Genomic DNA, 24,994 nt, shown 5'->3' with positions numbered 1-24,994 from the left:
GTATCTGAAGCTTCTTAATTTTTCCAAAACACTCACATATGAAGTTTTCTCAAAGAAGCTAAATAGATGGTTTTATCTTTTTTTATTGAACAGATTGCAGGCTTTTAAAATTTTGATTTAGAATGTTCACACATAAAGTTACATATTTCAAATAGGATTTGGAATCTGAGATCTCATAAATTTATTTTATCATCACTGATTAGTCTTGTATAAAACTAGTCAAATAAAATTTATTATCATTTATAATATTATAAATATAGCATTCATATAATCCTATTAAAATCAGTCAATGGGATTTATCTTCATCCATAATATTATAAAAGATGAGGAAGATGAAGAGGAAATTGGTCAAGGGGGATTTATCATCATTTATAATATTATAAAAGTTGAGGAAGATGAATCGATTGGGAGGTGGTATTTATCATCATTTAATAGGTGACCTTGCTGTATACACTTGGCAACGTCATGTGCAACCCCTACATATATACTTGGCAACTTTATGTGCAACCCTGCTAAAAAGGCCAATTTTGATATTGTCTCATAGAGATGTGCTTCTACAGTTGCACTACCAATATCACTCCCCCAAAAAAAAAACACTACCAATCTCTTAATTTTCTTTTGTCCATTTCTTTTATTTCTTTCTTAGACCGGAGAAGCAATCCAAAATGGAGATATTTAGTAAATATGAGAGCATCTATATACATAATGACTCCATCATACATCCAGAGTGCTTAAGATTAAGAAGACAATTAATATTTTGAATAGTATTTTAAAGAAACCAAGTGACAATCAATTGCGATAAACATGGGCACAGTTCAAAGTTTCTTTCTTTTGAAAACAACATTCTTCACCTCTGTTTTCATACCATGTTTCTCATTCTTGGTCTGGAAAATGATAAAAGCTTGTAGTTGTGCCTGTGTGCATGTGTTTTTTTGGTGGTAGTTGTTGTTGGTGTCTTCTAACCATTTGAAGCAGAACCAATATGGTGGCAAAAAAAGCTAATCCCTCATGCGCATGTACTAATGTAGGTAGTTTCCTCCACGCCGGGCGAAGCACACCGCAGCGCATGGCGTGGGCCGTGTTTTTAGTTGATGGGCCGCATATCACTAACCGAACCATCCAAAACTTTTTTGTTTTAATTTTCAAAGAAAATCATTTAAACATTTAAAATATACGCTAATCCATCTTACCAAAAAGAAAATAACTATAACAAATATAAACCTTTCTCTGGCCCCCACCTTTATTTCCCCGCGGGCCCTCGTAGCCATCCCTCCTCTTTTCTGCTCTCTCGAGAAAACTTTCCTCTCCCTCATACCACCTAAACTTATTCCCTCCCCAAGTTGTACACCTTCTATTCTTCTTAGGCATACTCCTCCTCCATTCCCAGCTCCAATTCTCCATTAAGAACCCTCTCTCCTCTATCTTCTTATTAATTATCCTGTACATAATACCAAAAGATCAAACCTGAGAAAAGAATCGATGGCTGCTAACAAGTTTGCAACCATGCTTCACAAGAACACCAACAGGATGGCTGTGATTCTCGTGTATACCTTCCTGGAGTGGATCTTAATAGCCCTCCTCCTCCTCAACGGTTTGTTTTCTTATCTGATCGGCAAGTTTGCCGACTTCTTCGGCCTGAAGCCCCCCTGCCTCTTTTGCTCGCGGGTCGACCACCTCTTCGAGTCCGGTCGGGGCCGGAGCGCCTACCACGACCTTTTCTGCGAAGCCCACGCCGCCGAGGTCTCGCGGCTGGGCTACTGCTCCAACCACCGGCGGCTCGCCGAGGCCAGCGACATGTGCGAGGACTGCTCGTCGTCGCGGCAGGCGGAGGCGGATCGGGCGGTGGCGCTGCTGACGTGGATGAAGAGGAGCGACGAGGGGGAGAAGGATCCGAGGTGCTGCTCCTGCTGCGGTGTCATCTTGGAGAGCCGGTTCTGCGCGCCGTATTTGCTCCTAAAGCCTTCTCCTTGGGGGGTCCTGGATTATGCTCAGAAAGGGAATTTAGTGGGGGAGATAGCTGAGGATTGCGAAAGAACCGATAAAGATGCGATCTTTGATCAAGAAAGAGATAAAGTTACTTTCTTTAATCAAGAAAGTGCGGAAGGGGAGAAGACGGCGTTTTGGGATGAGAGGGAGAAGAAGGAAGATCATATGGGTGCTCTCATTTCAGAACCAGAGGCAGAGCAAGAGCAAGAAGGTGAGGTTCTAATTCGGTTCTCCAAGACATGCCTTTTGCCCGAAGATGCTTCTTTGGAGGTCCTGACTCGGTGCATGGAGAACGTAACTGATGAGGAGAGACTGGTTCCGATGGAATTGGTAGAATCCATTACTATGATGAAGAGCTCTACGTTGTATAAGATTGATGGAGAAGATGACAGAGAGCTTGGGAATTATCCAGTAGAGGAAGATGGCAGGACTCTTGAAAGCAGAAGCATTGCAGAGGAAAAATTGGCATTGGCTTCGACAATGGAAAAGGCTGATACCGTTGAGATGTTTTCTTTACCTCCTGCTGGGGAGACCGGAGGCCATTTTTTGTCGGATCATCAACAGTGTGCTGTTCCTCAAGAAAGTCCAACACCAGTGAGTCCGCAAGACAATGTTGATGCTGAAATGGAGGCATCGGTAGCTCTCGAAGATTTTGCTGGACCACAGGGTAATTTGTTCATTCTTAGCATAGAAATTTAATTTTGTGCTCTTGAGCTGATATGATTAGTCTTTTTAATTTGGCTATCATGCTCTTCTGATATTTATTTGATTTACAAATACAGCTTCTGAAGAGGATACTAAGCCGGTCGACATGGAGGCTAATGGTGAGATATCGGCAGGAAGTGAGATATGTGACCAGGAGCATATTGATCAGGCCCAGTTTCTCGAACTAATTCCACTGGCTGTGGGCGTGGAAGATCAAAGCTACAACGAAGCCACTGATAAATACCAAGGTAACTGAAAGCTTCAATTCATCTCTCTAATATCATCTATCCTACCATATCTTTATAATTTTTCGGTGCTAATTAGCACATTTTCTTGTTTGAAACCAATAGTGACTGAAACTGAACCAGTGGTTACCATAGCACAAAGTGGAGACTGCCTGTCTATATCTGCGGAGCTTAATGAGGTTGAAGAGGAGAGAGCACTGGAGACACCAACATATATTGATGGTAAGAGGTTTATGTTTGAAAGGAGAGAATTTGGGACCGAGTCTGTAGATGGAAGTGTTGCCAGTGAGATCGAAGGAAGCGAACCATTGACTATTGATCGCCTTAAATCTGCTCTGAAAGCAGAACGCGAGGCCCTGAGTGCATTATATGCTGAATTAGAGGAAGAGAGGAGTGCTTCTGCCATAGCTGCAAACCAAACTATGGCGATGATAACTAGGCTTCAAGGAGAGAGAGCTGCAATGCAGATGGAAGCGTTGCAGTACCAACGGATGATGGAAGAACAATCAGAGTATGATCAGGAAGCCCTGCAGCTTCTGAATGAAATGATGATGAAGAGGGAGAAGGAGAAACAAGATTTAGAGAAGGAACTGGAGGTTTATCGGAAGAAGGTTCTTCTTTATCAAGCCAAGGAGAGAAGAAGTCTTGCAAGGAATAATAAAACCAGCGTCAGGAGTGGAACATCTTCTGCTTCTTCAAGTGCTGAAGAAAGTGATGACCTCTTATTCGATTTCCATGAAGGAGAAGAGTGTGCCTACAGCCTTAATGAAAGCAATCAAAACACTCCCACGGATGCTGTTTTTAGTTCTGGGACAGATCATGACACTGGAAAGCATCTAATTACGCTTGATGAAACCTTGGCTTATTTTGAGGAAGAGAGGTTCTCCATACTGGAGCAGCTCAAGGCACTGGAGGAGAAACTTTTCTCATTGGATGATGAAGCCTCTGATAACGTAAAAGCTGTAGAGCATTTCTCAGAGGAAAATGGGCATGCGCCCAATGGGAATCATGAATCTTTAGGTGATGATGTGCATGATGTCCTGAATGGTTTCTCTGATGATTTGGATGCGAAGGCTAACCATCACTGTGAACAGAGGAGCACAGATTGTAGAAGAAAGTGGCTTCTTCCTCTCTTTGATGCAGCTAGTGTGGAAAATGAAGGTGACCCGTGCACCAGGCAGGAGGCGACTGATGCTTCAACTGATTCAATGTCCAAGCTTTCGAAGGAGCAGATGAAGCTTGCAATTGCAGAGGAGGTTGACGATGTCTATGAGAGGCTACAAGCTCTGGAGGCAGATAGAGAATTTCTCAAGCATTGTCTCAGCTCCTTGAAGAAAGGAGATAAGGGAATGGATCTTCTTGAAGAGATTTTACAACATCTTCGTGACCTGAGGAGTATGGAGCTTCGAGTCAGAAATGCGGATGATGCTCTTGCTTTGCTATGAGCCTAGATGAGCACAAAAACAAAGGTGACTTGATCTCTCTAATCTTAATCTTATGAGTGATTATATTGCTTCCTTATTTAAGTTTCTTTTTGTTGGTTCCAACAAGATGGTACTTCGATATATTCCTTCTAGTATGACATTTCCATTCTCCGTGAGTATTTGACATATATTCCAATCTTTAATGCTACAAAAAAAGGAAAAAAAAAAAAAGAGAAAAAAGAAATCCTTGTGTTCATAAAATTTCTAGATGTCTAGCACCAAGAACCTCAAATGTGACCATTTTATTTTCCGGCTAAATACCACCAAGGAACACATGATAATCTCGAGTTATTTCGTTATATTCTGGCTTTCAAATCTTTTAGCCCCATAATGTTCTGACTCAGTATGATTTGTTTGGTAGATGCATGCTGCTTGAGTGGAGTCGATTGGTGGTGTTAAGTTGGCGGCGACAATCGGCAGCAATGAAGCCAAGCTAAGGTCACACAGAAGAAGAGCCTTGGTACAGGAGAAAGGCTGAATATGGTGTCATATGAATGTCTGATCATGCCAGTTGGGAAGGGTCTCCTGGTTCTTTATTTTCTTGCTGTTTGCTTTAAAATGTCTTGTGGAAGCAGGCCAGGGATATAGTCTGCCTTCCGAAGCCCTTGGTTTTTGTGGGCTTCTCCTTTCCTTCTTTCCCCTTTTTCTTTCCTTTGGCAAGGTGAATGAGGCAGGGAAGGGTGGTAGTCAGCCACTCATGATGTGTGGTATGAAGCATGGCTTGCAAAGCTGGACAAAGTTGCAGTGCCAGCTCCAAGGCCAGGAATACAGCAGTTTAAAAGAAAAAGTAGAATGAGTGGAGTTCCTTTTGTTCTTTTATTTTTTCACTTCTTTTCGAGGGGGGGGGGGGGGGGGGGGTAGCTGTATGATTCTCTTTGAACATGGGTTTTGAGTACATATGTTAGATAATAGATATACTTTGTGTGTAATGTTTGCTGTCCTTTGATGCCATGCTCCATGAAAATGTCTGTAATTTTGAATCCATTACATGATTAGTTGGTAATATGGGTGTTCCTCAAACTCTTCATGGTTTCATGAGCTTTGCTGCTTGTGTCCGGACGGCACCAGTCCTCTATCCCCTATCTCAAGGTGGGACTCCCAACGAATAGGCTAAATATGGTTGTGGTGGATAGCATCATTCCTCATTGCTTTTTGTTTTTTTGGGTACATATTCCTTATTGCTTTCGAGGATGATATGGAACTCGCTTTCATGTTGGTTGGAAGGGAGGAGGAGCAATTAGAGCTGCATCTAAAGTTACTGGATTGTTGCTTTGGCTTTAAGTTTGAGCAAAACTAAGCCTCTTGTTCCCAGAGTCCAATGAAATCTCCACAAACGAATTGGATCTCAAGACCTGCGTGCGTTTCACACTATAAACAAACGCTTAAAAGGGATGGCTCAGTGAAGTAGAGTAGGGGACTACGAGCAGTCTTTTCATGAAATTATTATGGTTGGAGAAGTTGCAAGCCCCTTTATTTTTTGGTACTTAATAAGTTGGCAAGCACTTTAGCAAGTGGGTGGCGAGCAGCAGGAACCAACTTTCAAGGGACATGAGGACTCCTAACTGTCCTTGGTCCTAACCTAAGGGCAAGGGTATCCATGTTCCCTTCTTCTAGGGCTTTAGCCCCACAGCAAGGCATATGCTTAGGCTTTTAGCCCTACCAAAAGCGTATGCTTGGCGACGGTAATTATTGCGTAGAGAAACAAATTATCTTACTAACCTTTTGGACTACCAGATTGGACTCACTCACGGATTCTCAATTGAGGCTTAATGATTGCACCATTACTTTATGCTTGCAAGTTCTTCAAAGAATATTTGGTTAGAGACCGTGGGGCATTCAAGAATAATTGTTTAGAGACCGCAAGTTATTATAGCGATCATGGCTCTCATAAAGGAATCGCGTCTTAAAAGGGAATGCATGTCATTGCTCTCGAAGTCGGCCAGCTGAATTCCTTTGAGTTAGATGTATTTTTTTTAATATATCGTACTTAATTCTTCTCATGTGCTTCAATTAAATAAATACTTGAAATGAAGCAGCTACACATTAAAGCAGAATCTTCTATCTCTGATACTCCAATGTCACTCACATATCTTTTATAAAGCTGCAATTAACATGAGGATAAGGGGACAGTGGATCCCTCTGCCTCCATGAGCGAGCATTTTGGGATCAATAATTTTTTGCATGGACAAAGATTAAACAAATTGTTAACACAAGTTATGTTGTTCAAGATGGTCGAGCAACTGAATTTCTATTGAATTGCAATTTTGTCAACAAAACTCTCCGTAGCATGATGTTGCTATCAAGAAAAGCGTTTCATCAACTTCCAGTTTGGTTCCATTGGTTGCTTCATGGTCCTAATAAGCAAAGCATCACCTTTAATCCATGTGTTTGAGAGCCCATTCCTCAATCATATGTAAACGTATGCCAGGATAGAAGTATTTTTTTTTTATGTGGTTGTGCGTTGGATGTCACCTGCTATTTCGTGGGATTCTTAAAGCTATTGAACATGCATAAATTGTCTCGACTTGGACTTGAGCATTCGACGCAGCCACGGTTACCCACTCCCTGGGGACCCATGAGTTCATAACTGTACTATAGTCCAAGAAGATCCGAAAGTTTAACATAGATTTCGGTTATACGTGGAATCGTAGGGGAAGATCCTTCCTTTCAAATGCGACGCCAGTAGAGCCTTCATGTCTAACTCAATGTGACGTCAGCGGGAACAAGAATCCAATAACGAGCTTATCAACTTACTACTAATCTGTTGTTGGTGTCGTTGATCCAAACAAGAGTAATGCTGCGACACTCCACTCGTATACCTGCAGCTTCTACCGTACCAAAAAAGAAAAAAAGAAAAAAAGAAAAAAGAAAAGAAAAGAAATGTTTCTAAATTTCTCATGCCAACCTTGCACAATCTATCATGGAAAATCAAATAAAAAAATTGAGCCATGATAGCATTATGGTGACATGGGAATTTTAACGGGGGTCCGAAGTAAACTGTCACAGCATTTCGTTAGGGAGGAGGTTTTAGCTTGCGATGTTGGAAAGCTGTTCTCAATTAGTTCAAATGATTCACTCAAGTAATTTGAGGGTGGAGAACCTATTATTGTTTTTAAGAAAATGGAAAATGGTGACTGGATTTGATGCTTTCATAGAATGGATCAAATCACATAACTTATAGTTAAGGTCAATAAATAGAATCTTTATTGAACTCCTGTGTGATCGATGATGGTCATGCATAGCCCATAACTTGCATCCTTCCATGCAGTGTCGGAGCATGAATCAAAGCCATGTTAGCATAATGAAAGCTTCACGTAATATGAATAATAATGGATTTGAACACTGGCATTTCTTCAATCTGATTAGGCATTGCAGTAGCTTTCCCACACATCCAAAATTGTTGAAATTAGATTTTTTTTTGAAATCAAAAAGATGATAATTTATCGACCAATATAAAATTTTTAAAATGATTTGCATGTTTCATCCCAATTCATGTGCCACTGCTTATAGCCCATCTTGTAACATGCCTATACAACCTTTCGTAAAAGTTTTACTGATAGCTCGCACCTCCAAAACCAAACCTGCATGTAAGAAGCTACTCCGGATGAAAAAGTTATGGGCATTTGGAACAAGATTTCGATCACATGGTTGGTGGTATTTGAAAATTACTCATTAGAATAGGTGGTTAGGCATGATGAAGTAGTTAAGACTTAAGTGCAATAGGTTTATCATGATATTGTGATTTATGAAGGAAGTACTGATGCGGCACCACAGTCCCTCATTCATTCTCATGGTTGTTGATAGGTGAGGATCATTGGAGTAGTTACTTCAAGCTGCAGAGTTAATGCCCCTTAAGAAGACGAGACATATTGCAGCCGTTAAGTCATCGGTAGATCGGATGTCAATCAAACAACATATTCTTGTCTAGCATTATCTTTGCTCCTTCCATCCCAAAAAAATATGTGCATGACTTCAATAAAGGTGAGAGGACCAGTTGGAGGGATGTTTAACAAACCTGGAAGGAACCATGTTGAAGCCTATAGAAACCGTAGCCCGGTTGGTTATTTATCCGTGCTATCTTTTGTCATGTCCTTGAGCAAGAATAGAATGAGAAGAACACCTCAAAAAGGTTAGCGAAGTTTGATGTGTTTGAGGAGGAGGGCTAAATTGCATGACCCGTCCTTAGTGGTGGGTCAATGGTCCCGCTTGGTGAATGGTGAAATAAGGAAAATGTCCTTGAGCAATTTGATCGTATTATAACACTCTCAGGAAGCTCGCAATTTTTGTTTTATTTTTTTTTTGTTTCTTCAAGAATTGGAATGGGTGGAAACCTGCCTACCTAAAAAAAAATAGAGGTTGAGTGTGGGATTGGCCTCTTGCATCCATGAATATTGCCAACTAAACTAATTATCACCATCAACTGGAAATCAAGTGAAGACCCATGGGAGGTCAAAGAAAAGAAGCATAACTGCCTTTGCTTGGGAGACTGCCATGATCTCAATTGATATCAAGCAACAAATGAGACATATTCAAGAAAACACCCCCCTTCCTTGCCCTGAATTCCGAGAGGAGTGTCCTGGAACTAACATTTGCATCAAAGTTTCCTGGAGCCTTGATGGGAAGAATGCAGAACTTTTGCAAGTGTTGTCGGAGTCTCTCATGATCTTGGTACGGTAAGTGATATGTGAACTATAACCTTTTTGCCTTTCTCGTTCTCGTACGGGCAAAGCAAACATGTTGCTCGATGAAGATCGATGAACCATGGTAACCACACCTGAAGCAGTTGGACAAACAAGGCATAAAAAAATATGTATCGTGTGAGAAGTGAAACACTTGCAGGAAACAGGGGGAAAGCTCACCTAGAATGCATGGAAACTACCAAGATACAAGCTTAAAAGTGTCCTGAATACCACTTTCCAATGGCTTATCGTATCGGACGTTCTGTGCTTGGCGTGACATTTCCAAGGTGCTTCCTTAGTTTGGATTGAGGAGAGAAAAAATGGAAAAATCAAACCTGTTGTCTCAAACAAATAACTGGTGACAAAGTTCTTGTATAACAAAAAAATAAAATTAAATTGGATGACTAATGATGGTTGTCAACTACAGGATGGTGCCTTAACCCCATAGAGAGGCGCTTGGTGGGGAAGCTTGACACAACGTGATATCCGAAACACCAGCAAGAAACGAATAAACAACAGGAAAACGAATTTCCCAAGTTCCACTTTATCAAGAAATCGATGCATTACAACAAAAAAACCAACACGAGTGACATACAAGTCATACCAAACTAGATATAAAACCTTCATCATGAAAACATAAAATCAACCGTGCCTCAACAAAGTTGGGACTGTTTGACCCCATGTTCTTGTTTTTAATACCTGCAGTAGGTTATATATCTTTTTTCCCCAAACGCTGATTGTGCAACCACCAGCTATGATGAGTAAAAAAACAGCATTAGTTCCTCTTACTGGAGATCTAAGATGCAACTCCACACCATTTAGCAATAATCCATTCCCTCGCTGCATCCAATGCATAATTTTCATAGACGTTAGAATGCAGAAATTATCTGTAGTTGGTTAACATCAATTAGTGCAGGTCCAGGGAGTAAATTGTTGCAAAAGTGGCATGTATCATGGATTTCCCTTAATAAAGATCCCACCCTGGATCATGCAGACAAGGGGCCAAATGATAGTTCACCATCTACACTAGTTAACGATTTTCCAAGATCTGGTATGCTCGTTCCAAGATTCAGCAAGCTTATCTACAACAAAAGAGAGGATATGACCACTCTAGCTGAGCGTCATCTAAAATCCTAGTCATGGTGTTGGTGAGAATTAAGGGCATATATTAGGGAGATGTCCTTAACATACGTTAAGGACATATGTTAAGTCTCACACCAAAAAAAAAAAAAAAAAAGAAGAGAGAGAGAGAAGGCATACATTTAAGCTATTCAATAATGAAATTCCATACTTGGAAATACAAGAACCAAATCTCTGACCACTAAGAAGCTCAGCTACACCTCTACCTAACAACATTTCTCTCTAACTATAAATAACAGAATTAGAGAAAGAAGATAATAAGCAGATTGGTTGGAAGTTATTAGATATCAATAAAAAGATGAGAAATATACTCAAGCATCAATAGGAAATCCTCTCTAATATGTTCAGAGGAAATGGCTTTGCATCCCACCTAGCAACAGCAAACAGAGAGAATTCTTAGAAATCAGCTCAGACTAGCAGAAATCTCTAATGCTATAAGCTAAACCTGTTAACAGAATGCAATCACATATACATATGCATAATCTTTATATAATAGTCATAAGGAAACAACAGAGTGAGCTTTCAAGTTTGTGTATACAGATCATAGCAACCACTCATGATGGGAAGGACTCAGCACTGAAGGGAACACAAAAAAATCAGCCAGGGAATTGACCTTACAAACTACAGGTGACCATTATTCAACAATCCTTTGCACATGAATACCTGTTCTTTTTTCATCAATAGCAAGTAGACAGGAAGAAATCATCAGACAGTCTCATAACTCTTTCACATAAAACTATATTCATCCCCATTAATTTCAGAGCAACCAAACATCAAGCAAAGCATCTATATAACCAGTTCAGGTTATACCTTTCCACCATATTTCTGCAAATTCCTGGATCCCCACAAGTCGACACATATTATCTTTAAATTAGATCACTGACTAATATTATCAAATGCACATTTATGAACTTCAATTCTCTATAGCACTTTTTGAGTTCCAAACGAAATGAAGTGCTTCAGCTCTAACCGTCAAAAGTCACATCAGCCAAAACAGTCAAGGGTAATGTAGTCTCAAATTACAGCACCAGAAACAGGGAAACTATTTAATGGAACCTAGGCTACCTGGATGCTTGTATCTGAACCCTAGAATCCATGTCCAAGTATATACCCCAATTGGATCTACATCAAACACATAGGCCCTGTTTGGGATTGCTATTGATAGTAGAACTTTGAAACTAGAACTTTTGGCAAGTAGAGCTTTTGTTAGTTGAGCTTTTACAAAAAGGCGTTTACTATTTGGTAATCACATTTCTAAAATGCTGCACAACTTTAATATCTGTTTGGTAAACAAATTGAGAAAGTACTTTTGGTGTGACAAAATGACGATAAAGGATATTACATAACATTATAGAGTAATATAGTATAGTATAGTATAATACTATACATTAAAATACTATTCCATAGTATAATATTATTATAGCTATAATATTATATTATATTATATAGTATGGTATAATAATAAAATATGACATGATATAATATAATATTTTATATAATAATAATGTGATATGATATGATATAGTAATATATTATGATATTATTATAATGATATAATGTGCTTATGCAATTTGTTTATGGTAGTAGACGAAATTTTATTAAAACATAAATCAAGATTAGCTATGCCAATACCAGAACCCATACTGGTTGCGCAACAATACCGTATGGAACCGTGCCATTCTGTTCAAGACCGTACCAACACAACTAGAGCTAGCGAGAGAGGAGGAGGAGGAAAGAGGAAAAGAGAGGGAAGCAAAAGGAGGGGGGAAAGGGAGAGGATGAGAGAGTGATAAAGGGAGAGAGAGGAAGGGAGGGAGGAAGAGAGAGAGAGGCCAAAAGAGGGAGAGAGAGGGTGGGGGGCTTGAAAGCCCTCATCTCTTCTAGTACCAGTTGCCCATAGGGATTATCCTAGTTTCGAAATAAAATGAAAGCTCCGCTCCTTTTTTTTTTTTTTTTTGCAATTTCTTAAATGAAGCAGGCAACTTGGTGTTGGGCACTCATTCGACCATCCCATATGAGATGGAAAACCGAGATTAAGCATATGATTGAAAGTCAAACTAAAGAACAACAAAGGTGGGATTTGCTACATAATCAATAAAAATTGGCGGTTTGCATTATCATTGATCGAGCCCTATTAAGGTAAAAAAAAGAAGGAAAGATTGTGAATCAATGTTTGACCTAGTATGGAAATAGAAAAGAATTGAGATTCTCATGAAACCAAATTAGCAAAGGGAAAAACTAAGGAAAATGCCAAAGGTCACCGCTCCCATGCTGCCATGGTGCTTGCAAAATGGCTGAATCATACCCAAACCCTACCTAAAGTCTCCTAACCCTTGTGTATTGCACCAACTCCTAACTATCAAGCAAAACTGTGAACTAAGCAGTGGTTGGTAGCAATACCACTAATCAAAAATAAGTCATCTAGAAGTGGTAAAAAAGAAAGATGGATTAGTGGACACATGGGCTTCCTCATGCCTTAGCCTTAGGATTCATAGTTTTCTTTGTCCATAGTATTTTGTCGAGACCATGTCTTTCTTTAATCACAATCATCCAACCCTTCTCTCACATGTGACATACAAACTGAATGCTAGTGCCACAAAGAGACAAACTTGTAATTGCCACTTGATGGGTGCACAGCAGCACAAGTGGATCCATGGAGCGAACGACAACCAATCCTTGCACTCATCACCATCTCTAACACATGTTGCTATTATCAACGTGTCAACCCTTTTGTACATGTTCTTCCTTAGAACTCACCAATTAAAATTCAAATATCGATAACTTAGCAATATCTTATAATGTACCAACTAGAGGAGAAGATGAAAGCCAAACAAGTCCAAGATAATTACTAAAGACTATATATATTTAAAATTAGACAGTTATATCTCCATCAAATGAATTATTCCGTACGCAAAAGTGTGACACACCAAGTTATCCAGGGAGCGTAAACAAAAGTTTATGAACCTATCTGGTTCCCTGATTGCCTAAGGGATCAAAATGTCCAGTAAACCTCGTTCTTCAGTTTTATAACTGCATAATGGTGTAATATAGATTAGTGGTGACAACTGGTTAGAAAAAGAAGCTTCTTTTTCCATGCTTTAAACTGAAGGACGTTTACAGTCCTTTCATCCAAGTGTTGTTGCAATTTTGGTGCCTTTGTTTGTCAAAGAAGTGCAAACACGGATATCACATAAATAGATAAATTCAAAACCCCATTTTGAGCTAAAAAGAAGGGATCAATATTGACACCAGAAAGCCAAAAGCATGCAAACAACTAATTAAACAATGATCATATCATTTAGTTCAGCGTCACATGTGGAGATCATCGTTAGGTTGCTACAAAATCATTAAAACGAGGCTTACGCTAACAAAGCATGAAAATAAACAAAAACTATAACCATGGGTAGAACGATGTACAGAACCCCAAGATAAAAACGGGAAATGAAATATGACGAAAGTTCAGATAAAAACTAATAAAACGACCGACCCATTCTCTTCACCCATTCAGATCAGTTCTTGACCGCACTCTCCAGAACCAACCTCAAGCGCCGTGCCAGGACGTCCATCTCCGCAACCCGCTGCTCCCGCCACCTCTTCAACAGCTCGCTCTCTTCAGAACCAGACGTCAAAGCGCAGTCCGGGCTGCCAATCAACGCCTGCTGGGCCAGAGTCGCCTGCAGCTCCTTCAGGCACCCATCAAACACATCCAAGATGGTTCTCGCCACCAGATGTCCAGGCCCCTCCTTGCCAGAAACATCATCGTTCGTAGGAAAGGGCTCCTCCTTTACGAGCACAGGGTGAACATCGACCAGATTGGCATCGTCAAAGTAGCTCCTTTTGTCGACAGAGGGGGCGGGAGGGGCAGGGGGAGGGGGAGGAGAAGGCGTGGCTTGGGCGGGGAGGGCGGGCGGGGGAGGCGTGGCTTGGGCGGGGAGGGCGCGCGGGGGAGGGGGAAGCGCGGGTTGGGACAGAAGGGCGGGCGAGGGAGTGGGAGGCGCGGGTTGGGAAGGAAGGGAGGGCGGGGGAGGGGGAGGGGGAGGGGGAGGGAGTGGGAGCTGAGGGGTAGGGGGTCCCTCGGCGCGGGCATGGCCGGATGGGGCGCGGGGGTTGGGGCGGCGGCGCTTATTGCCTCCGCTGCCGGGGGCGGCGGCATCGGGGATGGAGAAGGGAGAGGAGGAGGCATAGGAAGGGTGCCAGAGGCGGGTGCAGAGGTGAAGGAGGTCGCGGTCGTGGGGAGCGAGGCGGGAAGGGTCCTGGCCGCGAGCGATGCGGCCAGACATGATGCGGAACTTCTTGCGGAGGCGGCGGAGCTTCTCGGAGAGCTGGGATCGGGTGTAGGGCTGGGGCATCGACTCGGAGAAACGATCGTAGAAAAGATTCAGGTCGCGGGGAAAGACCATGCCCTGGGACCAGCAGCCCAGGAGGCCCTGGAGGAAGCGGATCTCGTCGGACTCAGACCAAATCCGATGGAACTTGAAGGGAGGGGAGCGCAAATCGCCGGCGGCGGAGGCGCCTCCGGGGCCGCCTTCGACGCCGGCCGCAGAGGAGGCCAGCACGTATTCGGATTCATCATCGTCTTCGGCGTCTTCGTCGTCCTCGTCGTCGTAGCCGTTGTCGGGTGGGAGGGCGGATAGGGGGACGTCGGCTTCGGGCTTGGGGGCGAGGAGGAGGGAGTCCTGGGTGGGGGTAGAGGTGGGGTTGGGGTCAGAAGAGGGCTTTCGCTTGATGGGGAGTTTGCGAGCGGCCGATTTGATGCGGAGGGTTGGGGTCGGGGTCGGGGTCGGGGTGGCCATGGCGCGCCTGCTGGCTGGAGACGGATGGAATGGGGGCGAGGGCGAAGGGAGGGAAAGGGTGGGGTGAGGCGAGATAGCGGGGGTGGGATTGGATCTGGATCCCTTCTTCGGGCGAGGTTGTAGGTGGGTTGGCGCAGCCTGGGCAGGAGAAGGTAACGAAAGGTGGGGATAGGGATTTTGGAAGGGGGGACACGGAGGGGAAAGCGAGGTCGAGGTCAGTTGGCTTGTGGGTGGACTATGATTTCAACCTTCAAAGAGATTTTTATTTGTACAATATTGATGATTAGTCGAAATTGTTGCCGATTTGTCGGGGTGGAACTTTGGGTCGTTTACAACTCTCTTTCCTATTTTGACAACAATGCTTAATCTTTTTTAAAATTACAAAGGGCTAATCTCCATATATATATATATATATATATATATATATATAATTATTATTATTATATAGAAGAGTATTATGGTGTTGCCAACTCAAGAAGTCAAAACTCTCTCAACGCGCCAGGTATCAGCTCAAAATGAAAGATGAGGACTCTCGAAGGAGTCCTCTTCCTCTCTTTGACCACTGAAGCTTCCCTATTCGGCCGCCGCACCCTCCGCAGCTCCATCTCGTCGCCATCCCCCGCTGTTCCCTCTGCCGGCTCCGACGAACTCGAAACCCCGCAGCTCCGCATGAGCACCAATGAACCCCAGCCATTGTCCAAGCTTCCCTATTCGGCCGCTCCAAGCCTCTCATTGCAGCCACCATCTAGGCTTTCCTATTCGGCCACTCCAAGCCTCCCACCATCCAAGATCTCCCTCAGATGCTCTCTTTCTTTCCCGGGGTCGGGGAGGGGAGGTGAGGGGGGTTGGTGGTGCCAGAGCCAGGAGAGGGGAGGGGAGGGGGGTGGTGGCATCGGAGCCGAGGGAGAAAAGGAGTCATCGGTGCTTGTGCGGAGCCGTGGGGGCTTGGATTCACCGATGTCGAGGGAGGGAACAGGAGGGGACGACGACGGAGCGAGACCGCGGAGGGGAGGGGGGTTGGAGGCGTCAGAACCGGTGGAGGGGAGGAGAGGGGAGGGGGTTCGGTAGTCACACAGAGTCAGATGCGGCACGAACGGTGGTGGGGCAGGGCCACGACGAGACGGCATGAACGATTGCGACCTCGGCCTCATGCGGCGGTGGTGGGGGGAGGTAGCGGAAGGAAGGGAATGGAAGGAAAAAAAAAGAAAATATTTGGGGAGGGGGAGGGCAAAAAAAAAATTATTTGAAAAAAAAATATTTTAAAAATTATTTTTAAAATAATATTTTATAAAAATTATATTTTAAATTTAATAATTTATTATTATTTTAAAAATTTATTTTGAAATGAAAGAGGGGGAAGAAAAAAATATTTTTTTGGGTGATGCAGGATGGGCGGAAGAAAAGAGAGAAGAGGGGAGGGCACGTGGAGGAGTTGCCTTATCTTTTTTATTAAGAGAAAAAAAATCAAATAGTTTGGTTTTAATAAAAGAGAATAAATCTTTGAAAAAATATCCAGACATATCTGAGAGAAGGATTGTTGCCTTACCTGTTTATTAGAAGAGAGAGAGTTATATAATTTGAATGAAAAAAAGATGGCTATTCGAAAAAATGATTCAGGAATGAACAATGAAGTTGTCAAATTCGAGTTATTTTTCATTTTTGTTTTATACCTATTGTTCTATATATGTATGTATTATCAGGAGGTTGAAGTATTTGGACAGAGCAATGGAGGAAGAGAGACTGAGAAGGCCAGTAGGAGAAAGGAGGAAGAAGAGTTGGAGATTAGAGGAAAAAAGACAGAGTTTTATTTAGGTGATTTAGAAAGAGTATTCAGATAAATTTTTTTTCTCATTTGTTTAGATTTTTTCCTCATCAGTTTAGATTAACTGATATACTAAGACTTACTTTAGATAAGAACATCATTTGAGGGATATTCGAACGGTTGCTGGTGCCGATGCAGTAGCATCCAGTCCTAATTAAATGAGGGTCTGAGAATTGTTTGAATTATCCAAACAACCTTCGATATAGATTAGAAAAAAATTATGAGAGAGGATAGGGTTGCTACTGCAGATGCAGTAGCCATCTGCTATCAATGAAATTAAGCTCTCAGGGTTGCTTCGATTGGCTAAGAAACTTTCTATAGAGGAAAAAAATATTTGGTAATTAGAAGAAAAATGCTGTTGGTTGAGGGATCAAGAAGAAGAAAAAATAAATAAAAAAAATAAATAAAAGTTAAAAAAATTTATATATAATTTTTTATAATATTTAAATAATTAAAAATAGGATAATAATATCTGAAAAATAATTTTTGTATATTTAGTCCAGCGCAGTGTGCAGATCTTCGACTAGTTCTATTTAAAAAAATCATCTCACCTTTAAAGGCAGGCTCTAATCTTAGTGAAAAAAAAGAAAAAAGAAAAAAAGACTCTAATTAAAAATGAACGATACCATATTGACAGTTAAAATCTGGATCCATATCTATATTCGTTAAAAAAAATAGATATAAATATGGATAAACAACTATCTGATCTGTATCTGAATATCCAATTATATTTATAATTCTATTTAATTTTATATAATATTTATTAATTTTTAGAGAAAATATACAATCATATTAATATGCTATTAACTTGACTTATCATCTACTTACCAATATTTTTGATTGTGTGATGATAAAATTTAATTATCTGACTTATATTCATATTTATATCTATACTCTCTGTATCTAATTTATATTCATATCTATTTAAAATAAATATGAATATGAATTTTTATATCCAACTAAAATCCATATCCATATTTGTATCTATCAATAAAACAAATATGGATATAGATATACCGGTATCTGATCCAGTTTCAGCTCTAAATTTTAGGCGAATGTCATATTTGCATATCCACTTAGCAGTCTCCTGTCTATACATCCGACTTTGAGTTTAATAGAAGTAGGTAAATGATAGAATTTGGAGTGCTTTGGGACCTATAATGGGTGGTCCAATAGTAGACCCGTGCGAAGAAAAAAGATGAATCCTTCTTTGACGCAGAAGATACAAAATGTATGCACCAAAAAAATAAGAAAAAGAAACTAGCACAGCATATTCATACATCAAATCTCTACAAGATTCGCAAACCACTAATTGTTGCCATGTGAGTTCGATTATAATCGGACTATTTGTAACTTCAAATTTTCTAAAGTTTAAGATGTGGCAGCTATGAGAATACTGTTAGGAATCAGGACTCGGCCCTACGCATAACGAGATACGAAGAATAGTGGAAGAAAGAAGGAAAAAAATAGCAAATCGCACGTATAAGAATATACAAAGATTTACGTGGTTCGGAGTTTCTTGCTCTTACGTCCATGGCACACAAAGAATTTTCACTGTATAACATGGAGTTTATAGGAGTATAAGAGATGGAAAGAAACTCTCTCTCGCACATCCTCTTTTCTACACAGCACAGTCGCTTGAAATCTCTTCTCTTTTGGATGCAACGCTTTTGTACCTTTGGATGCCTAATGATTATCTATTTATACCAGGTGTTAGAAGAGTTTTGGAGTGGGCCGATAATATGAAGAGATTGAAAGATATCCAGCCCATTAAGCCTGTGCCAGTACATCTCAGCCATATAAACAATCGATCATAACTCGATCGTCCAAGCCTGATAATTTCAACTAAAGGTTGTCCGATCCTTGGTCTGCCAGTGCTTGGTCTGACCCTTGATCGTCTGGTTCTTAGTTCCAACAGCTACTCGATCAGCACCTGGGATTGATTTCTAATTAAATAGCTTCCTCTCCCCCAACCATTAGTTGTCTATAAATTTTAACGATCTTCAATCTGATAAAGTACAGTATGATTTCAAGTCGGCTGGTATCTAGCATCGAGCCCTGATCGAGGTGTTCCTCTCTTTTACTCTCACTTAATTTGTCGGTAGTATGGAATCTCGACCATCGTCTTGCATTCGATCCCTAGTCGGTCAACATACAGTTCCGACTCATTATCGGTCAACATCAAGCCTTGATCGGTCTGAACCGACTAAATCAAAATTCAAAAAGCTAACGCCAATCAGATAACAACTATCAAGGAGCAGATAAGGCAACCATGATCTCCATGACGTGAAAATCTCTTGAACAGTTGGCATATTATGCAAATCTGTCTCAAATCTCGCATAATCATGCCAGCCCACCTACCAACTATGACTTCGACCTCTGTCTATAAAAGGAGACAGAAAGAAGGACCCCAGGTATGCAATTTTTTCTAAGCCCTACGCTTCTTTATCTGTTGATTCTACTAACTGACTTAAATATCAGAGGATCTCCGTCGGAATACTTTTCGATCCGAACTATTTGCAGGTATACCATCCGGAGGCCCTGTTCACACCTTCAACTCTGGCGAATCCGGCGTCAATGAACTTTAGCACCAATAGATTGGTGCTAGAGGAAGGGTCCAACCCAAATCAAAAGAGTGCAAGTCTAGGATAATATCACCATGCCACCAAAGAGAGCAGCGACTTCTCGCTAAGCATGATCCTGCAATACCGGCATCGTAGCCTTGTAGTAAGAGGAGAATTATGCCAATCAATCGGCTTTGCCACCTTCGACGGAAGCCTCAGCTTCTTCGCCTGCAATAATCATCATGGAGCAGTTCAACTTGCTTTTTTAGTAGGTTCAAAATCTGATGATGGTGGTTCAAGTAATCCAGTCCGCTCCTGCACCACCTTCTGTGGGGCAGGCACCACCGTCTACAGTGCAGACGGTTCCTCCACCACCTCCTGTGGCATGATCCATACCAGATCCACCTCCAATGATCTTTCAACCTGTGGTACCGCTACCTCATGTCGAAATAGTTCCACCATCTCCACCTGAGTAGTCTCGAATCTCAAAAAGATATGCTGCTCACCAGCACTGCCCCAAAAGCCCAGATCTAAGAAGGTGACGCTCCCTTAGCCCCCTATAGGGGCATGATTCAAATCTATGCCATCGATCTCCTCATCAATCAGTAGCTCATGCTGCTTGAGATCTTGAAGTCAAGCAGAGGCTCTAAGAGTTAGACCAGTGGATTGAAGCAATCCGCAATCACACCCCTGCATCACCTGATGAGTTTGATAGTGCTCCACCTTTTAGCTCCGAATAATGCATGAACCACTCCCACGGCATTTTCAGATCCCTTAATTGGAGATGTATGATGGAACCACTGACCCTACTGATCATCTGGGGAGCTTTAGGACAAAAATGCTCCTTCAGGGGTCCTCGAATGCTATCCTTTGTCGGGCCTTCCCATCGACCCTCAAGGGAGCCGTCTGACATTGGTATTTTGATTTAAAACTGGGATCGATTTACTCTTTCGGACAGCTGAGCCAATCTTTTTCTAATTATTTTGTTAGTAGCTGTCGGCAGCAGAAATAGTATGACTTCCTCTACACCATCAAGCAAAAGGAGGGAGAAACAATATGTTCTTTTATTAACCATTTCAACTTGGCTAAATCAGAAGTGCGCGATCTTGATCAGTCAGTCGCAATGTCAGTCCTAATGAATGGGCTACAAAAGAATGATATCAAGAAGTCTCTGATAAAAATCTATCTCCGAGACTATGTTGGTCTGGGCAGAGAAGTATGCGCGAATGGAGGACGTGTTCATGCTAGAAGTTACCAATACTTTCATGACAGAGAAAGAGTCACAGCAAATCAGGAAGAATAAATCATCAAGATAAGAGGAGAGGCCCAGATGGTGTTCAAGTTCTCTGCCTCATCGACAAAGAAATGATTCTCCTCCCAGAAACCATCAGTCGGGGAGCCCTCGATGGGGAGGATGACGTGCCTCCCCACCAAGAAGATTTAATAATTATACTCTCTTGACGGAACTAAGGGAGAATATGCTAATGCAAATCAAGAGGTAGATTCCAGAGGCTACGCCAATGCAGACTCATCCAGCTTAGAGAAATCCTAATAAATACTACTTGTATCGTAAAGATTATGGTCACGATACGGAGGAGTGCTTACAGCTCTGAGATGAGATCAAGGAGCTCATCAGGCATGGCCATCTCGATCATTTCATTCAGTGTAGGAGAGAGCGGGAGAACCAACCAAGATCCCCACAGTCTCGAGAGCAACCACCACCAGCTGAGCCCTAAGGAGACTAGCCCTCGATCGGAATAATCAATACAATCGTTGGGGGGTATCGCAGGAGGGATTCCAGCGATGAAGGAAGGTCCACAAGGAGAAGGATAGAAGAGCCAATCACTTTTACTAAAGAGGACGTTCAAGGAATCCAATTTTTGCACCATAATGTGGTGGTTGTATCTATGAATATTGATAAGCATCTTATACATTGCATTTTGATTACTAATGAAAGCTCGATAGATATTTTGTATTTTGATACTTTTGAAAAAATAAGATTATCTCCTAGCAGGCTCGGGAGAGTGGAGGCCCCATTGATCGATTTCACTGGAGATGCAATCCCAGTGAAGGGGGTTATCACGTTGACCATAAAAGTGGGTCAATACCCACGTCAGTCCACTACCCAAATTGATTTTCTTATCATCCAAGGACCCTCGGCCTATAATACAATTCTTGAATGACCTAGCTTGAATGCATTCCATGCTGTCGTGTCAACCTATTATCTGAAAGTGAAGTTTCCTACCACCCACGGAATTGAGGAGATCTGCAGAGATCAAAATCTGGTGCGGTACTGTTATCACATCTCATTGCAAGAAGCCAAAACTGTGGAGACCTATCCTATCGAGGGACTAGATACCCATGATGAGCTGGCAAAAACTCGGGATGAACCGATCGAGGACCTCATCCCTATTCTCCTGGAGGATGGAAATAAAGAGCATACAGTCCGGATTGGATCAAATCTGGATCAGGTAACTAAAGAGTTGCTAACTTTGTTTTTGCAGAGGAATGTGGATATCTTCACATGGACTCCGATGGATTTGCCAGGGATCAATCCCTCAGTAATGGTGCATAGCTTGAACGTGGATCCGAAGTACCATCCGTTCAAGCAAAAGAAGAGGAGCTTTGCACCAAAGCGTCAGAAAACTATTGCTGAAGAAGTTAATAAGCTCCTTGATACTAGCTTTATCCGGGAGGTCCAATATTCTGACTGAATATCCAATGTGGTCATGGTGAAGAAAGCGAACGGTAAATGATGGATCTGCATAGACTTCACCAATTTGAATAAGTCACGTCCGAAGGATAGCTATCCACTATCAAGGATTGATCAAATGGTGGATGCCATGTCAGGCCATGAACTTTTCTCCTTCATGGATGCTGTTGGGTATAAAACCCACCCCAGCCGAAGTTCGTGACAAGAGTGACCATTCGGGGATTCTACCAGTGTCCGACTTCAAGTGCAGCCAGACTCCATCCGGACTCCTACGGGAGCCGGACTTCGCTCTCAACTTCAAGTGCAGCCAGACTTAGTCCGGACTCCTACGGGAGCCGGACTTCGCCCTCGACTACAAGTGCAGCCAGACTCCGTCCGGACTCCTACGGGAGTCGGACTTCGCCCTCGACTTCAAGTGCAGCCAGACTCCGTCCGAACTCCTATGGGAGCCGGACTTCGCCCTCGACTTCAAGTGCAGCCAGACTCCGTTCGGACTCCTACGGGAGCCGGACTTCACCCTCGACTTCAAGTGCAGCCAGACATCGTCGGACTCCTACGGGAGTCGGACTTCACCCTCGACTTCAAGTGCAGCCAGACTTCGTCCGGACACCTACGGGAGCCAGACTTCGCCCTCGACTTCAAATGCAGCCAGACTTACTCCGGACTCCTACGGGAGCCGGACTTCGCCCTCGACTTCAAGTATAGCCAGACTCCGTCCGGACTCTTACGGGAGCCGGACTTCGCCCTCGACTTCAAGTGCAGCCAGACTCCGTCCGGACTCCCACGGGAGCCGAACTTCGCCCTCGACTTCAAGTGCAGTCAGACTCTGTCCGGACTCCTACAGGAGCCGGACTTCGCCCTCGACTTCAAGTGCAGCCAGACTTCGTCTGGACTCCTACGAGAGCCGGACTTCGCCCTCGACTTCAAGTACAGCCAGACTTCGTCCGGACTCCTACGGGAGTCGGACTTTGCCCTCCACTTCAAGTGCAGCCAGACTCCGTCCGAACTCCTACGGGAGCTGGACTTCACCCTCGACTTCAAGTGCAGCCAGACTCCATCCGGACTCCTACGAGAGCCGAACTTCGCCCTCGACTTCAAGTGCAGCCAGACTTCGTCCGGACTCCTATGGGAGCCGGACTTTGCCCTCGACTTCAAGTGCAGCCAGACTTAGTCTGGACTCCTACGGGAGCCGGACTTCACCCTCGACTTCAAGTGCAGCCAGACTCCGTCCGGACTCCTACGGGAGCCGGACTTCGCCCTCGACTTCAAGTGCAGTCAGACTTCGTTCGGACTCCTACGGGAGCCGGACTTCGCCCTCGACTTCAAGTGCAGCCAGACTCCGTCCGGACTCCTACAGAAGCCGGACTTCACCCTCGACTTCAAGTGCAGCCAGACTCCGTCCGGACTCCTATGGGAGTCAGACTTCGCTCTCGACTTCAATTGCAGGTAGACTTCACCCGGACTCCTACGGGAGCCGGACTTCACCTCCGACTTTAATCGCAGGCAAACTTCGCCCGGACTCCTACGGGAGCCGGACCTCATCTCCGACTCCGATTGCAGAAAGACTTCGTCCGGACTCCTACGGGAGCCAGACTCCGAGCTCCTCTCAGACGAGTGGCAGCCACCTCTCTCCGTCAGACATTCCAGCCGAACTTCGATCGACAGGCCTGGACCCCCTGGCAGCCTGTAGTAACAGCCACAACTCTGCTCCACTTTTTGTGACGGATCCTACGCGGCTCCATCACTCCCTGGCAGCCCTCAGTAATGGCCATGACTCTGCTCCACTTCCTGCGATGGATCCCACGTGGCTCCATCACTCCCTGACAGCCCTCAGTAATGGCCACGACTCTGCTCCACTTCCTGCGACGGATACCGCACGACCTCTCCGTCCTCTGGCAAGTCGCGACAATGGACGCCGCTCCACTCCCCGCAACAGACCCCACGTGGCAGGCTGCAGTAATGGCCATGATTCCGCTCCACTACCCTTCATAATAAACTTCTCCTGGCCCTGAACGACCCACTGCCAGACGGTTACAAAATGTCACCATCAGTCTATTGCACCCTCCGCCTATAAAAAGAGAAATCCAAGATACGTGATTCTCTAAGCTCTCATTTTCTACCTAAAAATTCTGCTAAAATTTTCATTCGAGCACTCCATTCTTGTTGAGGCAGAGAACTGACTTGAGCGTCGGAGGGTCTTGCCGGAGCAACCCCAACTCCGGTTTAGACTTCCTTTGTAGGTTCCGACGGCGACCGCGACTCCCTCGACTCCAGCTTCTCCGGTGCAGGCAAATTTTTGCACCAACAGGATTGGCGCTAGAGGAAGGGGCCCTGTATCTTCGCAGTATCCTTGTTCTTAAAAGAGCGCTCAACGGGACCATCTCCGGTCACCTTCCCCGGCATCCTCTTCTCCTTCCTCCGTAAGATTTTCGCCCGATGCCGCCCCGCAGAGCGTCCACGCGGCGATCTACGACCTCCGCGGCTAGATCTCAGGCTCTGGCCTCACCTCCAGTCTCCCAGCCTCTACCCCCTCCTCCAACAATGGCGGTTGGCATGGAGCAATTTGACCTACTGGTGCAGCAGGTCAGAGGCCTCACTGAAGCTGTGCAGGCCATGCAACAGTAGCAGCAGCCGCAAGCATCAGTGCGATCGGAAAGAGCATCGCTGAAACTCCAAAATCTGGCGATGGGACGGGCCACTTGGGTCAGCCGCCCAGTCTTTCCCGAAAAGATGAATCCAAGGGTGGAGAGCCCTCAATCAGACCACGATTCCACTCCTGAAAGATTTCTACCTCCATTCTGCCAGAAGACCCTCGAGACTCGTAGTCGAGAGGATTTCTGGACCAGAGGCTCCAGGAGATGAA

General features: G+C 43.5%; 2 protein-coding genes across 4 annotated transcripts; one reads left to right on the top strand and one right to left on the bottom strand.

Annotated features, from left to right (window-relative positions):
- The first annotated feature begins 1,334 nt into the window (after positions 1 to 1,334).
- LOC105048532 (myosin-binding protein 3) lies at positions 1,335 to 5,173 on the top strand. The gene is made up of 4 exons (XM_010927855.4): positions 1,335 to 2,653; positions 2,769 to 2,939; positions 3,042 to 4,405; positions 4,782 to 5,173. The coding sequence occupies exons 1-3, from the start codon at positions 1,480 to 1,482 to the stop codon at positions 4,379 to 4,381; spliced, it is 2,685 nt and encodes an 894-aa protein (XP_010926157.1). The 5' UTR covers positions 1,335 to 1,479; the 3' UTR covers positions 4,382 to 4,405; positions 4,782 to 5,173.
- Positions 5,174 to 8,862: 3,689 nt separating this feature from the next.
- On the bottom strand, positions 8,863 to 15,263 carry LOC105048531 (uncharacterized). 3 transcript variants are annotated; one of them, XM_073260205.1, is made up of 2 exons: positions 13,727 to 15,263; positions 8,863 to 9,194 (listed from the first exon to the last, which is right to left on the bottom strand). In XM_073260205.1, the coding sequence occupies exon 1, from the start codon at positions 15,030 to 15,032 to the stop codon at positions 13,749 to 13,751; it is 1,284 nt and encodes a 427-aa protein (XP_073116306.1). In that variant the 5' UTR covers positions 15,033 to 15,263; the 3' UTR covers positions 8,863 to 9,194; positions 13,727 to 13,748. The 3 variants fall into 3 exon arrangements, with proteins under 3 accessions (XP_073116306.1, XP_073116305.1, XP_073116304.1); XM_073260204.1 differs by lacking the exon at positions 8,863 to 9,194 and adding an exon at positions 9,400 to 9,939; XM_073260203.1 differs by lacking the exon at positions 8,863 to 9,194 and adding an exon at positions 10,344 to 10,609.
- Positions 15,264 to 24,994: the final 9,731 nt, after the last annotated feature.

This window comes from Elaeis guineensis, chromosome 7 (genome assembly GCF_000442705.2).
Source record: "Elaeis guineensis isolate ETL-2024a chromosome 7, EG11, whole genome shotgun sequence".
NCBI lineage: Eukaryota > Viridiplantae > Streptophyta > Magnoliopsida > Arecales > Arecaceae > Elaeis > Elaeis guineensis.
The sequence above is the reverse complement of the archived record's forward strand: the minus strand, read 5'-3'. Positions and strand labels throughout refer to the sequence as shown.

Coding starts and splice junctions, on each gene's coding strand:
- LOC105048532 (XM_010927855.4), top strand. CDS start 1,480: ATGGCTGCTAACAAGTTTGCAACCATGCTTCACAAGAACACCAACAGG. Junction 2,654..2,768: donor AGATTTTGCTGGACCACAGG/GTAATTTGTTCA, acceptor TTACAAATACAG/CTTCTGAAGAGGATACTAAG. Junction 2,940..3,041: donor AGCCACTGATAAATACCAAG/GTAACTGAAAGC, acceptor TGAAACCAATAG/TGACTGAAACTGAACCAGTG.
- LOC105048531 (XM_073260205.1), bottom strand. CDS start 15,032: ATGGCCACCCCGACCCCGACCCCGACCCCAACCCTCCGCATCAAATCG.